This window comes from Agelaius tricolor, unplaced genomic scaffold, assembly GCF_023055355.1.
Source record: "Agelaius tricolor isolate 1412-34295 unplaced genomic scaffold, bAgeTri1.0.p SCAF_2, whole genome shotgun sequence".
NCBI classification, from domain to species: domain Eukaryota; kingdom Metazoa; phylum Chordata; class Aves; order Passeriformes; family Icteridae; genus Agelaius; species Agelaius tricolor.
This window is the reverse complement of record NW_027269262.1, coordinates 8,791,449-8,809,490: the sequence shown is the minus strand read 5'-3', so window position 1 is coordinate 8,809,490 and position 18,042 is coordinate 8,791,449. Positions and strand designations below refer to the sequence as shown.

At 39.4% G+C, this 18,042-nt stretch overlaps 1 protein-coding gene across 1 annotated transcript in view; it reads right to left on the bottom strand.

The window, feature by feature from the left end:
* Positions 1–18,042, bottom strand: part of LOC139602408 (uncharacterized) — a 180,274-nt gene that overhangs the window by 118,327 nt on the left and 43,905 nt on the right. The window contains exons 7-8 of the mRNA XM_071452252.1: positions 16,353–16,522; positions 2,394–2,452 (exon numbers count right to left, since the gene is read on the bottom strand). Coding sequence (XP_071308353.1) covers positions 2,394–2,452; positions 16,353–16,522 — 229 coding nt within the window. The remainder of the gene's footprint in view (positions 1–2,393; positions 2,453–16,352; positions 16,523–18,042) is intronic.

The window sequence follows — 18,042 nt, the reverse complement described above, 5'->3', positions numbered from 1 at the left end:
ATGTTAACTTCTTTTGTATTTAAAGATTTGGGGGCGGGTAATATATAAACTCAAAGTTGTTGGGTTTTTGTTTTTGAAGAAAGGTCACTATAGCAACACAGAATATCAGCAAATAGTGCAAGAATAGCCCAACACTGGATAACCCAATGCTGCCCTTAGTGCACAGGATACACAAAGGCACAGTACTCTATGGAGAAAACCTCATTCCTAGAACACAGCAGGAGCAAATGCAAAACTAAGTCATTTACAATGAGCACTATAAAGCTGCATGCTTTGGCAATCCCATCCCATTTTTCAACAGACACAGAACCATGAGTAATTCCTCTGTTCCTAAGTGTCATCAGCATCTAAATATTATTGACCCTAAGTAAAAACATCTGTAGATGCTCTGCTGGCTTCAAACCACTCTTGCTTCCACAACATGCTTTAGGAGGCCAGGGAGGGTCAGTCAGTCACACCAGTGCTGGTGATATTCCAGCCACACTTGCAGGTGGAGCCAGGGCAGGCACAGACAAAGACACGGTGGGTTTCAGTAGGTGGAGGCTGAGCAGGCTGTTCATGGCTCTGGGCTGGCCCTGAGCAATGCTGGAGGTCAAGGAAACTCTCTGCAGCTACCTGAGAGGAGCCACATATAGCCAAGGAAAAACCACGGCATCAGGTGCATTTGCAATGCAGGATTGACTGGGATGTCTACACAGGCATCAGAGAACAGGCTGCCTTAGGTTCCCAAGCAAATGCAACCTGTTAAGTCTTCAGCCACTAAAGAAAATTCTATCTCTTGGTGTTCAGTCAAAAAAAAAAAAAAAAGACAGAAAAGAAAGAAAGAGAAAGAGAAGAATCAAGAAGAATCAAGACTCAAAATCAACAACATTTCTCTGGACTGCATTTCTGAAACATTCCTTCAGTATTTTCTGACTTGCTTTTGAAAAATTCAGTACCAGTGCCATCATTCCCATTTTCCTCCTTTGCATGCTAGCTTATATGACATGTCTCTGTATTTGTAAGGATTAACATGCAACATGGTTCTTCATTAAGAAAATTACAGTCATGCTAAACATCCCCAACTCATGCATGCATACTACTTAGGTAACATATGTTTTCAACTTCCCCTCTTCTGAAACAGATGCTCCTGCCCCCAAGATCATAGGACACTGCTACAAATCAGTTTCTATTCAGACCTTGCCTATTTATTTTCTTTTGTATATGTACATATTTACATATTATCAGCAAAATTACCACTGCTTCATAACTAAACTGTTTTCCAGATTCCTCTACAGTAGAATTGTTTTACATAAATTTCCAAGCAATAACTGAATCCATTGGAAGGTCTGTGTGTATGCTAGTGGCAATGAAGTACATGGAAATTTTGCCCAAGCCAGGTCTGATGAGAAATAAGGACAAGATTCAAGTGCTAAGAAGTGAACACATGAAGCACAGGGTCAACCATGTCTGAAGTTTTATCCCTGAGCTTTAATCACATCAACTTGGATCCAGTTGTCCTGAACGGAAGTATAATAAAAGATGACTCATGAATGGCTCTAACTAACTCATAGATCTGAAACATCAGAGAAGTTAAAGCATTCTCAAGGGGAGAAGTTGTTTAAAACTTTGTACTTACTTCGCTTCTCATGATGGAAATTATATCACTTAATTTGGTTAGAGTTGCATTGACACAGGGGTTCATTAGGACACCCATTTGCTTGCAATTCAATTTAAAATTAAATACACTTTGTTGTTGATTTTATTACTTTTAAACTACTGTATCTATTGCCTTTATTAGCTGCTAATACACAATTATGAAGGTAAACAGTTTTCATTACTGAACATCAAACATTTAAATAACCACATTTGATCTCTCCTAGTTGCACCATTTTTCTCCTTTCTCTGAGTATGAGATTGAAGACAATAATTTATTCAGTGAAGTTAGGCCTCTTTTGTGCTCAGCAGCATGCTCATCAGCTGTCACAGCAGAACATGGCTTCCTTTGCTCTATTCATGAGGGTTTTTATTTTGTCTGTTCATTTCTTTACAGGTAATTAGATGCATGTATTTATCTGAAGGTCATTGGTCACAAAAACTTTGCTCCAATTCCTATTTCCTTCACTTTCTAAGACTCATTCAGAGGCAAGGATGAAGGATGTTGGGACAAGCCATTTGGTCACCTTTTGAAGTGTACTGTGTGTAGCACTTAAAAGCTACAGTCCGAGCTGGGTATCTGAAAACAGAGGTAATCCAAAACAGAGACCTCTTTCAAATGTACAGGCTTAATTTTTCTAGTCCTGAGGTCCTTTGTTTGGGAGAAGTTCCCTTCATTAATATCTGTAAAGAGCTGAAAAATCCTTAGAAGGAAAGTAAACTAGATAGAATTACAAAGTAGCCTTTATCTGACATACCTTTGAAAGAGTTCATGAATCCTGGCTCTCCACTTTTGTTTCTTGTGGTGAGAAGCTCCCTTGTATTTCAAGTCCACATGACAAGAAGAAAAAGAAAAATCAGAATTCATTTCCAAGTGTACAGAAATAACATGGAAATAAAAGCTATAAATGTGCAATTTTCCAAAGGTTTGCCTTAAGTCTTCTAGTCAAAGCTTTTCAGAAGCAATGAGGAACTTTAGCCACCATTACTTTATTACCTTTTTTTTTTCCATAACTTTTTTTTTCCTGTGTGTTTTCCCATATTTACTTCATTATTTCCAAGAGAAACTGAGCTCTCATCTTGTTTTAAAAGATTTTCACTACAAAGTATATTTGTACACAGTAGTGTCCTACAGTCCTAATCAGACAGTCAGTCGTATGTAAGCATACATACATTCAAGTGTGTTTGCATACATACACACAACAAAATAGCACACAAAGCAGTTAGGCATAGACCAGAGAACTCACATCTTAAAGCCTTCCTTGAAATCTGCTCCAAATCGTGATGTCTTTCTTGTCTTACCGCAGAAGTTTGTAAATGTTTGGTGAGAAGGACTGGCATTTTTGGAGTTTACAGCTTGTGGGAGGCTAGCTCACATGACCAGTCCTCTCTCCCAGCAGTTCTGCAGCTCTCCAGCATGAAGCTGGAGGGCTTGAAGATATTTTTCCCCTGCACAGCAAGCTGAAAAAAGTCTTTCCATGTAGAAGCTAGCATCAGCATGTCTTAGGCTGTGTTCTCTGTGCAAAAATTCATAACAATAACTGCTGAGGGCTGTACACTCACAAAAACAAAATTCTTCCCCATGACCTGCACTCTTCAGAGATCTTGCTGAACATTCAAGGGCATTTGTCAAGTCTGGATCTTCTACTGGGTGTCCCTGAGACCAACATAAAATGTGAATACAACACTACTAACACAAAATGTGAATACAAACACTACCAACACAGAAGAAGGCACCCTACTGTGTACCCTAGACTGTCATCTAAACAGTGTGAAACTATGCTCCACTTCTACTCTCATCAAGCCTCGAAGGCAAAAAGTCATTTTCGTAGGGAGACAATGTAACAGTCAGTGGAGAAAAACTCCCCATCGGGGCTCCATATCTGGCTGTTAAAGTCTCTCCTTTCTTCCAAATCTCTTAAATTTTTTGACAAATTTCTGGCTGTTTTCAAGGAAGCTTGGAAATGTCTGTTGAAGACTAAGGCAAAGCATCCTACTTATTTCTAAAATTAAAATTGTCAGAGTGTAAAAACAAAAAAAAAACAACAAAAGCCTGTGCATGTAGCTTTTAATGTAACTTTTTTAACACTGTAAAATTAAATCAGAGACAACATGGTTGCCTTAAAGAACAGTGGGATTTGTTGGCAGTCCCAACAGTTGTCTTCAGACAGATGCAATAAATCCTCCAGATCAAGCATCACACACAATTACAAAGGTGGCATTACTGAACTAGCTCAAAATGAGACCTTCCAGTTTTCCATATTGCAATTGTGTCATGGGCAATGCTTCCTTCACCACTGCCCCTCCACTGGTGTGAACCAAGCCCTCCTACTCCTGGACAGCTTTTTGTCAAAATTTACTAGGACTCTCTAGTGCCAGACCCGTTTCTCTCCCACCCCTACTGGCACTGATTTTCTTCACCAGGCTGGTAAATCACCACCTACACCACTTCCCCAGGAAGGGCTGGGAGCTGGCTCTGCTCTGGAGTTCGGCTCCAGCAGAGCTGGTCACTGTCTGGTTAGGGCTGTCAGAGCCACCCTGTGACACGTCCCACAGCCCAACAGGCTGCAATCACCAGGGAACATGGCAAGAGGTCTCAAGTTTTGGGCAGAGGCAGTTAAAGCTGAAGTTCAGAAAGTTGGAGTAGTGTTTGGTTCACATTTTTTCTCCTGGACGTAGCTCTTGGTGATGTCTGTGAAAGCTATTTTTGAGGTGAGTACTTAGATTAAGAAATAAGATGAAATAGCAAACCCACTTCATGTAAAATATCAAGTAGCCATAACATTGTAACAACATTCAGATATTACCACTCCAGGTTTACACTGAGCCAGTAGTAAAGTTTTCTTTAAAAAAATTTATTTTATTACCAGACTCCCACAGTTATCCAATCCCCTTGTTTATCTTCCTAATCTTAATTAAATAATGAATATTCAAAAGAAAATATGAATCAGGCTTCTCTGTATGAACTACACTGTTTTCCATCTCTGCCTCAGAAGTGGCAATGGGAATATGATTTAAAACTATTTCTTCTGGATCCTAGTAAAATATTTGTCACAGTGTGTCATGATAATTTTTAAAAAGCTCTATCATCTACCTAATAAATTTGTTAAGTTTATTCAAATCTTATTGAACAGGAAAAGTGCAATGAGTCATGGTTAATATTTCTTTACCTATACTAAGAAAAAAATATATCAAAAATTCAGTGCTCAAGGTCCTATTCAGAAAACCTCTATGAGTCTGTAATACATCTTCTACATGATTAAAAAAACAGGAAACTTGCTTTAAAATGAATTATTCACCACCTTGAATAAATTTCCATCTTTCCTATTTGCAAAACCCCTAAGTCAGTTATGTAAATTTTAACCTACACTAATTACCTCAGGGGTGTGCAAGCTAAAGGAAAGTAGATGCAGTAGAAAAAAAAATCCCAGACATTTCCATCACCAGGAAGCAATTTAATAGAGGGAAAAAATGTGTAAGTTTTCAAAAACAGAGCAGCCCACATTTTATTTTTTTTTTAATGTGGAATAGACATTTCTGCAACGTCCCTTGAATCAGAGCTTTACTGGAATAAACCAAGTGCTTTTCTCAATGGCATGTACCATGGCACACATAGCGAGGCACTTGTTTCTCATCACGACACCAGCATTGTCTAGACTGTGACAACGACCCATTGTTGACAATGGGCGTTCCCAACGAGAAGGCATGAAATGTGGTTTAGCTTCAACTCCCTATAGACATTGAGGGCCCCTTCAGAAAATAAGTGGCTACAATCTGAGAGCTGCTGGTCCGGGAGGTACTGGGAAAAGTGGAGCTGTTTGAAGGCAGAAGGGCTCAATCACATCACCAATTTGTTCTACTCCACACCATGATACCAGGCTCTGCTGTAGCTGTGAGCCAGCTCCTTCACATGCCTTTCCTGGTTTCTTCATTAGCTACCTTGAGGTCTAATTACACAAATGGCCTATCTACTGATTTCAGAGCATGTTGTCAAAAGCAGGGCTTGAAAAGGTCTTTCAGTCTGGGCTTAGCCTAGACACACACAATGGTGCACATTGTTTCTGCAAAGACAAGAACCTGACTCTACACTACTAATCAATGCTGACTGGGTATTTTCAGCGTGAAATTACTTCACAAATGGCAGGATCTGGTTGTATAGTACTTTTCAAAAAATTAGAAAAATTAAACAAAACCCCACCCAAACACATCCTTTCCTTTTGAAAGCAAGCCCACGAAATTCAGCAAAGCTTTGAAGCAGAATCAATTTGGCTTTTATTGTTCAGCAAAAATGGAGCATTTAGGGAAAACATTTACACACACACACACCCACACACACACCCACCCCTTTTTGGTCAGTCCTAGTCTATCACAGCCTTCTGCTGAGGAGCTCTCCCCATGGCAATTTAAAACAGCCAGTGAAGCACTGGCCTTGGTGAAAGTCTTACCCCATGCAAGGAGTGCTGTAGGGGACCACCTTCCAGCATGGCTCCCTCACCAGGTCAGGGTGCAGGAGAGGCAGCATGGAGACACAACCTGTGGGGTCTCTAGCAGCCTCCCGCTGCCCTCAGCAATCCCACACGCAGAGCTGGTGCTTCCCCTTTGTTCCACTCCTTGAAACACCATGTTGGTACATCACAGCACAGGTAGTACTGAATTTTTTTAGGTTTAAACAGATACCAAATTAAAATCTTTTACTTAGAATTTCCATCTCTGCATCCTAAAATGTTTTTCAGTGACAGAAATCCTGCCCACTCTTTTTTTACGTCTGGGAGAAGGGAGAGCTCACCGAGCAAAATGTCAGCAAGACTAGAAAAAAAACCCCAGATCTCAAGTCCCACTGGTGCCACCTAATTCTTCTCCTTCACAGTCTGGCTGCTGTCTGGAGATTCATTCCCAGTGACTTCAACATCTAATGCACTATACACCACAAAACAAGTTTAAAAATGAAGAAACATTTGAGATGAACAACAAAAAAACAATTGCAAGAAAAGTTAACATCCTTTTCAGGCAAATTGAAGTTCTGAGAGGCTTATTTGCTCCATGTTAACTGTAGAGAGAGATCACAGAAAAGGGAGGCATGGAGAGGTAGGTTAAATGGAGTGCCCTTCATTGGAAGCAAAGACTAAAGGAGCTGGATAAGACTTGCTCTGAAAATTGCACTGCTCATTACCTGATGGAATTTGTTTGACCTTGTTAAGGAGATGGCCACAAACCAGAAAGGAAAGTTGTGCCAAACCCTGGACACATGGTAGTATTATTGATGGTGCACTCTGCTAAAAAATGCACCACAAACTCTTAGATGTTTTTTCAAAGAGAAAGAGAAAAGGCAACAAAGCAAATCCTCCCTGACTTTCCTTTCAAATGGAAAATTAATTTACTGTTTATGAGAATCAAATTAAAAACTTAGACAATTGAGTGTTTGTAACAGAACTCAAACTCTCTTTTAAAACTGATACTGCAGAACACAAAGTGAGATTTACTTTAGTTGTGCTACAGCCTTATTACACTGAGTGATACAGATACATTTAGTGGCAACATTATAGGCTGATCATTTTGATAAATCTGTAAAGCACTGCATTACTTCTAACAATGCAGTGAAAACTGAGCTACCAGTCACAGAGGAAAGTAGTATTCTGCTATCAAGGTGAGTGCTTTTATAAGAATATACATCAAAGACACTAATTTTGAACAGATATGAAAACTAGATCCAGCTGTAAAGTAGGTGTGATAAACAAGGACCTGAGTTTTCTCAAAACTCAGAGATGTTTTCATTCAGGATTTTGGTCCAGGATGATAGAACTGACAAATTAAAAGAACTTGAATCACTTTGCTTAAGATGCATTGAGAAAACTCTGGAGGAATGATTGCTGCAGAGCTACCCAACTTCTGCAAAACAAAGATTTTGCCTCTCCAATCTCAAAACAGAGAACTCATTCTTCTCATTTCTGTCTTGCTGTTGACAGAGAGATCACCTGCAGTTTCTTCAGAACCACCAGGTGCTCCTTCAGATGCTTCCTACTTCACAGCTGAGATGTAGCTTCAAGGTCATAAACCTTTGGTATCCTCATCAAAATCTAGAGAGTGTTGTAAGAGAATGCAAGGACATTTAGGAGAAGATCTGACTACCATAACCAAGCACTGAAAACATGTAATGCTGAAATGTCTTTTGCCACTGATTAAGAGACTTTAAGCGGAAACATCTTAGCCTGTCAAAGTTCCACAAGTTCAGGTGTTTCCAGATTAGCCTAGAAATCACCAGCTACTAAGATTCAGCAACTTTTAACAGTAAGATATAACAGAATATGCTACCAAGAGATGATGGAAGAAAGTAACCACATTTTATTAGGGAATACATTCCCTCCAGTATAAAGCCATGCAGCATGAGAGATGCCAGTGAAAACCAAAGTGAACTATGCCAATCTATAAATCTAAAATGAATAGTTTACATTAACAATGGAAAAGTGTTCATAAGCTACATAATGAACTTCAGCATTTCACAACCTTTTTCTACTTTTTTGGATACTGACAGCAAATCGGGACACAACTGAAGGGAAATGGAAAGGAAATACCAATCGGAAACACTGACATTTTTATTGTGGTTTTCCCCCATTCTTCTTCAATTTAAAAATGTTTGTCAATTTCAGCACAGAATGTTTTTATTATTTGTACAGCCTTTTCAAAGTCTCTCATGAAACTTTACTCCTTTAATCCTCTTACTCTTCCACAATGCAGGTATCTAATTTTACGTCTGTTTTGCAGATAGGGAAAATTTGAGTCATGGCAACAAATTTGCTTGTTACAGCTGCCAAAAAAAATCATGTTCAGGCCAGAGGTTACAATCTATTCCTTCTTTCTGAGTCTCTGTTCTTTTTTCTGACTGTCAGTAAAGCATAGCCTCACAAATCTGCCTCCATTATAATTGTAATCAAAAAGTATAGACTTTAGCCAACAATTCCCATTTGTACTCCCTTTCCCATCATCTTCTGTTTCTAGTGTGCAGACATATTTGAACACTTTATAATTAAGAGAGACATTAGCTTACAATTAGTGTATGAAAATTACAGAAATGGAAAAAACACTAAGTACAGTTTACTGTATGATTGTCTTAAATACAACAGTGGCAATGATGAGTTGCCATGCCTAATGATTTCTCTTTGTAAAGAACAGACCTCCTCCTGCTGGGTCACATCCTGCTCCAAGTCTTGGCTGAAAGAAATTGTTTCACATATTCAGCTGGGATCTTTCTCTGATTTGAATGTTGATATGAGCAACTGTATAATAACATCATATTGTGCTGATGTATCTTTGAGTGAACATGTTGACTTTATTATATATTCTCATCATAACCACCTAATTCTGAAAACTGCATCTTGTCTAAGGGTCTGCACAGTAATGAGAGAAACCAACAGTGTTAACAGGTTGCCAGCAGGCTGAACAACAGTGGTGATTTTTCAGCTTTGTACTAAATAAATAAGCAGGCACGTAATGCAACTGGACTCTGCTTCACATTATTTTAACATCTCTCAGCTTACAGACTACTGGTTATATTTCCCACTTACAGACTGATGTGAACTCCAAAGCCCTTAAAAAGTCTGGTTACACATGAAAAACCCAATACACCTCAAAAACAGGAGGCTGGACGAGACAGGCTCCAGAGGTCTGGCTCTTCTCCACTTGAATTAATCTGTTCTATGAAGTAAAGGTCAGATGTGCCATACAGCACAGATTCCACTCTACAAATTCAGCTCACTTTAAGACTACAGAAGTAAAACTTTCCACCATGTAGAGCAATTCCTTTATCTGCAGCTCAAAATCCATGTAGTGGATTAATGCTGCTAAGGAGTATGTACCCCTGTCATAAAAACTAACCAAAGGTAGATTGAGCTACATCTGTGACTACAGTTTGGCTCCAAATGTATTAAAAATACAAATAAAACAACCCTGGGGAAAAAAATATTCTGGAGAATACATAGAAATTAAAAATGTGGTTTTATTGTACTTACTTTTTGCAGGCTTGTGCCTCTATTCATCAGTAATGCTGATGCTTTCCTTACAATCCTCATCTGAGTTTTGCTTCTTTTAACAGGTGGTCAGTACTTGATAAAGTCTCTTAAACTTCATCAGGATTTGGCAATCACTAATTCTCTTTGAAGAATCTTTCCAATTGCCTCTGTTTATTGAACCATAGAAATGGACTTCCTTACTGGAGTTTATAGTGGGATAATGAGCCAGAGAGCTGACCAGTCAGATTACCTTAAGCAGCAGCAAATGCAGTATCATCATTTACAGCAGCTGTAGGAATCATTGTTCCAGCTCAATAGAATATCAAGAATTACTTCAGTTCTTTAATTGCCCTTCTGATCTTAAAGTGTGAAAGAACACAGTAAAAACTAAGTGAATTTATTTTTAGTGAAAAACAAAGGAAAAATGGAAGATTTTCATTACTTGCATTTAAATATTTATTTAAATGAAACTCTTAATATTTACTTTAAATGAAACTCATATAATTCCTGGACAAAGCAATCAAAAAAGTGCCACAATTTAAAAGGGGAGCTATAGCTATATTGGGGGTATTGTGACAACACAGCAACATACTATTTACAAACGTATAGAACATCTTTTCCATTATTTTGTTTATGTTTATGTTAATTTCCATGCTCCCTTTTCAATCCCCCCCAGATCCTTTAAAACAAAAAATTATCTGAGTGCCCAGAAGCAATAAGGTAGGAACCTTAGAAATTTGGAAGGTTCCCAGGCTTCCAACCGAGGACACAGGAACAAGGCTAATAGAATGAAGATATTTAGAAATGTCGGATTGCCAACCTACAGAGTGGAGAAGTCCCCGTGCTACATGTATGGCCTCTACATCAGACTGTGGGTCTGCCCAGACTATGGGTGCTGACACATATCTGAGAGGCACAAGCTCTCACTGAGCAGGAAATCAGAAGTCCAAGGGACAGAAGCCCAATATCCCAACCATTGGGAAGTTCACCTTTTGTATTTTACCCCCAAACATAGTTTTCTGTGATTTTTTTTTCACAAGTGCAAGAACAGGCTACCTACAATGAATTCAATGAGCTCAGCCTAATGATGGATTTCAAAAGAAAATTATGTGCTAAAGAAGATAGCCATAAGTCCTACTATATCATACAAATGAAATGGAAACCATTATACTAACTGACTGTAGAAATGCTTTGACAGTCAAATAATGTATGTAGCATATAGGTAGTCACCCACTTTTAAGATAGAGTGAGAATCAAACATTTTCAGCTTTTGTATTCTTGACTTGTAATTCTCAGGAAAGAAAAAAAAAAAAGAAAGAAAACAAACAAGGAAAAAATCCCCACCCCAACTAATTTACACATGACCCTCATTTAAAGTCCTGGTAAATGACAAAAAGTAAATTTCTGCTGACAAAAAGTCACATTCAATTCTGCATTGGTCTTAGATGAGTATATTCCCACAAGGGTTGTACTCAGAGCAGACTGTACAATGCTTAGTAGGCTAAAGCTGAGATGAGAGGAGGTCTGTAGCTACCATCAGGTTATAAACAACTTTTCAGGTCCCTTCCAACCCAAATCATTCTGTGATATCACTCTATGACAGAATTATCCAACGGGGTAGAACATGCAAGCAAATGTGCGTTGGTGTTTCATCTGATGTTTATCAGATTGAGGTCTGATCCCACTGGTTAAATTCACAATTGGAGAGTAAATTTACCATCTTATATAGTACCAAATTTTACCCATGTTCTATCCACTGTTAATGAAAGGAAAACTGATCTCTCCATCATCATATAAATTGATCTCTGTGACTTGGCAAGGAGTCAGAGCAGTGATGATAATGACCCTGTAAGAGTATTAGACCTAATACCCTGAGGCATTAACATTTGCTTAACAAAAAGGTAAATCTTTTGATGAAAGACAACATTTTATTACTATCCACCTGCAACAAATAACTCCTTTCTTACTACTATAACTCAGCTGCTGGTACTGAAGAGCAAAACTTGCACTTTACATTCAGAGGCTCTTGAGTAATTCACATTGAGGTCATGGATCAAAACTGATTATATAGTGATGATGATCAAGTCCTGCAAGGTTCTATGCCCTGCACAGAGGGGTAAATGTAGCAGCTGAAACTGGTAGAGAGAGATGGAGGCTGTGAACAAATTGCCCCTGGTAAAGAATACTGACCAAGTTGCAGGAGGAGGGTGGGCAAATAGGAAAGATGTTCTTGGTTTGTGGGGCAGTACTGATCCTTTCGGTCACCCCATTATTAATTTTTTTTCTGAGAGAACCTACATAAAACTGAGTAGTCACTTTTATTAACTCAGTTCAGAAACAGCTAAAAATTCTAGAGTTAGTAGTACTTGTCCATGGAATTTAAATTAGTGTATAGCAAGATTATGTTGCCAAAAGTTCATCAAGTGCAATCTCACTCCAATCATCGCTGTTTGCTCCATCTTCAGCAGTGTTTTGAGAGCACCACATTTTTAAGCAAACACGGTAAGTCAGCATTATTTCAGGTATTTCCTTGCATATTTCTCTGCTCTGTAAGATCAATTTCCACCCCTAAGCATGTGCCCCTGCATTGTCTCATGACAAATGGTTTTCTGTGGTGCTCTGAATATCCAGCCTTGGTTGTACCTCCTCAGTTTCTACCACAACACATTCCCAAGTTTTGATTTTCTTGCAACAGAGTTTATTTTTCTTTATTGAAAGCAAATGTCATTGGGGCCTTTGAAATCCTTGTGTCTACATGGCAGGTCACACAAAACAGCACTGCTTTCCAAATTTAATATTCTTTAATGTATTTGTTAACAGAACATTGACATCTGCTTAATGCTTTCTTTGCAAGAATCTATCAGATCTCCCTTTATGCATTTCTTGCCAACCTCAGGTCTCAGTTTCTGCATTTACAAAACAGGACATGAAGTAAGAAACAACACAGCTGAAAGTTCCAGAGCTAAAATCAAACATAAACCCCTTTTCCAAAAAATACTATTTTGAGAAATGCATCTGCCCTTTCAAAAGCTTTGAATCATGGTCATCTCACACACTGAGGTGCTGTTTAAAAAAAAGCCACCCATTTTTTGTAATGCTACAAAGCAGAGAAAAACAATGAACTTAGGGATAGACACTTGATACATAGCTATCCTTTTCATGCCAACACTTCCAGCAATGCTCCAGAGTAAATCAGGTACCTCATTGGAGAGAATTTTTGGCAGCCTAAAAAGAAACAGCAGCAACTCAAGTGTGTTTCTGAACCTCACTTATAAAACCAGTCTCACATACTGTAAAATCTCCCCTGGTATTTTTAACCCTTGGGCTCCCATGTTTTTTTTTCATTTTGTCAAAACAAAGGAATGTGAGAGAGATGTCTGTTAGATTCCTTTACCCAGCCCAAGGGTTAATTACTCAGTTTTGTAGACATTTGAAAATATTATGCTACCTCTAATGGCAAAATTGATAGAAGCTTGTTTCAGGCTCACTTTATGTCATTATGGCAGATTAAATTAACTAATCATAAATTATGCTGGCTAAAGTACATCTGCTACTCACTAAACCTGCAGAGAGAAGGGAAGGGTTTTTCTACTGAATAAGAAGTAAATGCCATGCACAAAATTAAAGACTTTTGCAAACCAATAAACATAAGTTCAAGCAACAAAATCTGGAAGCATCCTAAAGTCAGCAGCAACAGATTCTGAGGGCCATGGTCACAGTCTAACAATGAACCTGTAGCTGTTGTGGAAAAGCATCAACACTGCAGTGCTGCAGGGGTATACCCATGGATCAAAGAGTAAAGAGGTCCATTAAAGAATAAAGAAGATCAATTAAACAAGAATTAGCATGCTCACATTATTGCTAGAGGTCTTGGAATGCAATATGAGTGTAGTGGGTTGACCGTGGCTGGATGCCAGGTACCCACCAAAGCCCACTGTCACTCCCCTTTGCAGAAGGACAAGGGAGGGAAAATGTAATGAAGGGTTCATGGGTTGAGATAAGGGCTGGGAGAGATTGTTTGCTAAAAATCTTCACTGGCAAAACAGGCTAGAATTAGAAATGTTAATTGAATTTATTACTAACAAAATCAGGGCAGGATTGTGAGAAAAAAAAAAAAGGCCTTAAAAACACCTTCCTTCCAGCCCTCCCTCCTTCCCAGCTCTACCCCCCCCCCCAATCCAGCCCAGGGAGACTGGGAATGGGGGCTACTGTCAGACCATCAGGCAGAATATGTTGTTCCTGCCACTGCTTAGGAAGAGGACTCCTTCCCCTGTTCCAGCTTGGGGTCCCTGCATTAACTTCTTCAGCATGAGTCCATCCCATGGCAACAGTACTCCACAAACTGCTCCAGTGTCACTCTTTCACACAATGTGGTCCTTCAAGGACAAGCTGCTCCAGTGTGAGTCCCCCCCATAATCACAAGTCCTGCCAGGACACCTGCTCCAGCACAGGTTCCCCTCCACGGGTCTGCAGGTCCCTCCAGGACCATGTCCCAGCATGGGCCTCCCACAGGATCTCAGTCTCCTCTCAGGCATCCACCTGCAGGTGGATCTCTGCATCCCCATGGTCCTCCCGGTCTGCAGGGACACAGCCACTTCACCATGGTCTGCACCATGGGCTGCAGGGGAATCTCTGTTCCACCACCTCCTCCCCCCCTTCTCCACTGACCTTGGCTGGTGCCTGCAGGGCAGCCTCTCTCACATATTCTCACTCTGCTCTTCTCTGGCTACATGTACAACTGTGCAATAGCTTGCCTGCTTTTTTTTTTTTTTTTTTTTTCTATTTAAATACGCTATCAAAGAGGTGTTGCCACCATTTCTAATTGGCTCAGCCTGGGCCAGTGTTTGATCTTGAAGCCACCAGGGAATGGCGCTGCTAGACATGGGGGAAGCTTCTGGCAGATTCTCATAGAATCCACCCCTGTAACCACCGCCACCAATACCAAAATTTGTAAACTCAATACAATGCCATGATGTTTGCAGCACCTACTTCCAATGTCAGCTCTTCTATTTTCTGTTCAAAGGGACTGAACACGCCATTTCTGTAGTCTTTTAAGGAAGGGATGGATGTACAGATCACTGATCGAGAAGACAATACAGATTTTACAGGGATCCTCTTCTTACTCTCTGTATTGCAGAATGCAGGTGTGACAGCTAATACCATGTCAGTGGGACTAAATTCCCCAGCAGGGCATGAAAAATTGAAGTTAGAGATGTGTGAGGAATGGACATAAAACACAGGCACTCAAGACCTCTTTGTTGCAAAGTAAAGAATGAGTCCCTCTCTAAAAACTCATGGTAGACCAGCTCAATCAATACCACTAAATGAGGATTTCCTTTCTTTTGGGCTAATATAAGGAAGAAAAGCACTATTGTATTGTATTGTATGTAAATTTACACATGTAGTACAGTTAAAAAGCAGAATATAGTTTTGGGGTGACCAGATAGACTGTTTCTAGGAAATAAACTCTGCTGAACACCTCCAAAAAGATTCCAAGTAAGATGATCAGCCATGTGACCATGTTTAGAGGGAGGGTAAACAAAGTTTTGACACATCTCTTGTGTTCCATTAGGTCCCATGAAGCTTTGGGGGCGTCTGAATACCCCAACATAGTTAAAGTGCAATTTCTCAACACATTATAGTCTTCTGGAAAGGTGCAGCACTTTCTGTTCACCTATTCCCAGGTTCATTCTCCGTCAGTCCCTTGAGGCAGATGAGGTTCTTAGTACCATCTGAGTCCTTTTCCCTCCCAGTTCCCTTCCATTTCACATTCTCTGAACAGTATTACCCATACCACCTTCCATGCATGATGCATACAGCTATAAAAAAGTCACAAGGAATGAAATATAGCTACAGGATTTAGAGGAAAGCAGTAAGGAAGAGAATTGTGTCCCTCATCATCATGCAGAAGGCAATGATAAGGTTTAGTCCTGCAGTGGGGAAAAAAAAAATCTAAAAACTTCCCCTGAAAATAAAAGAAAGCTTAGATCACCATCAGTCACTGGATAACCTATTTTAAGCCCATCAGAGCCAGTGCGCTGTTCTCATGTTGCTAATTAAAAATGATAGATTCATCAATTAATCTCTCTTCCCGTCCTCTAGTCTTAGTATGAAATTTTTCAAAGGGACAAATGGTCATTAGGTGCCCAGAAGTATCATTTCAGCCCTGCAAACTGTGCCTTTGTCAACATGAACCAGAACCTGTCTCTTCATGCCATGAATGACAAAAAGAAAACCTTAGAAAGCTTTGCCACCCTGAAAAACAAAACAGGGAATATAATGGGGAAATAATCTTATCCTCTGTACAATGAACATTGCTACATAAATCCTCCCTGGCCTCCAATCCGAACTTGCTCACTGATGAATAAGCCTCTGTTAAATGTGGCAGAGAGAGATGTCCTAGACTTAGTCTCTTGATTGAAACTCAATTGCAATATTACTACATAGCAGTCAGAGATCCTCCTCTATTTAGGAAAGAAGCCATGAAGGCAATCTATTTTTATTCACATTGAAATGGAGACAAAGATAAAGGTCCTGCTGTTAGCTTAGCGAAGTGCCAGTCACATAAAGCATGCCAATGACAATGGTTATCCTTTCCTCTTTCAATATAAGTATCACCAGGCAGAGAAATAGAATTGGGGTGTACAAGGTTAACAAGCCAGCATCATGTTATGAAGCAAGTGATAAAATTGTCTTATAGTTCTTAACTCTGACCTGTTCCAGTGAAAAGCTGCCAAGCAGAATTATGTCATTCTGAACATCTCTCTCAAACTGTTCGATATATGAAGGAATCTCTTCATCTTCGAGCTCCCTGTGAAGGTCACATGCCTTACTGGAGCTGACAGGCGTTACAGTGTCCGGAAAATCTTCACTGACGACATGGGCTGCTGGAAACAAAAGTGGCAGATTATCTCTCAGCAAATGGGAGCTCATTCACTGGTTACTACCCTCTCAGTTAGCATGTTTGGCCCACCAACACTTTAAATATGAAAGAGCATCAGTAAGACAACTGACAGGTGCCAAGTGCCAGTGCCAGGAAAACTGTCCTCAAGTGCAACATCTGAATTCAGGTACAAATTTAGTATGTGCAACTTGTTCCTTAGGTACTTTTTAAAAGGCATGATCTACATTTCCACTGGCACTTTGCTCACCTGTTAATCTTAGAGGGATTGGGATTTGGAACAACTTTGGCATTCCTTCCTGAGGAAGAGTAATAATTGCAATTGAATGGGAGTTTTAGGTGAAACTACATCAAGCATTTCATGTTCCTTTTGATTCACTCCAAATGATTAGATTCCATTTCATAGGTGTATGCATGCAGCTCCTGCCTAATTAATTGGGTCCAGTTCTGCTCAAGCCCACACCACTACCCTGATTTCACTGCAGTGACATATGCAGAACAAAAGAGTACATGCACCGCATAAATAAAAATAAATCTCATTCATAAAGCCGGCCTTAAAAAGAAAGCTAGTCTTTTTTCAGTTTAATTGATCATGCTATGTTAAAAAAAATTTAGATCTCTCCTTGATATCTGCTGTAGTACTAATAGTTTGGATCATAAGTAATAGCAACTATTTTTGCTCATGTCTCCACATTAGGATCACTAAAAAATAACAGATATCAGATTGCCCACATCTATCTGTCTTGCTTCATATTTCTGTGTGTAAGCTTTTATAGTTCTCTGTGCCTATCTCTTAAAGAAATTGCCATATCTAGTTATTTGCTTCTCTTTGTCCATCCTACAACATGAAAGCAGTTAAAAGAGAGGTTTTTTTCCCTCAGTCTCCTTTGAAGTCTTTCATTCTCTAATGAAGACCAGAAAAGGAAAGATAAAACTAAGGCTATTAACATTTCCAGTTTTGCTCACTGCTCATTGTTTAATGACTTTAATTGTTAAGCCTCCTGAGTACTTAAATCACCTCGGTGCCACCAACACACAGGAAGTAGGGTGGGTTTTCTATTTAATTACAACAGGATACAATTCAAAATCATGTTGGGGGAAATGTACAGTAGATATAAACAACTCAAACCATTACCTTAGGGTACACATCCCTTCATACAGCACTTTACAAACCTAATGAAAAGTGATTTGACCTACAACTATTAACTGCAAAAACAAAACAATATTTACATTTAAATTTACTGTAACATTAAGGGTTTGGCTAGGAGAGAGAAAACCCAGGAAGCACAGGAAAAAGAAACATTGCCAAAAGCAGAAGATGGACCATCTCTTGTTCCCCTTGACGCTGTGCTGTACACAACAGGCCATATGCTCAGCTGGTATAAATCAACTGCTTTAGTGCTTTCACAGGAGCACTGCAAGTTTACATCCTGGGAAATCAGTAGATTCAGGGAAGAGCAATAGTCAAAAAGGGAGTAAAACCATTTGGTTCAGAAAGATAAA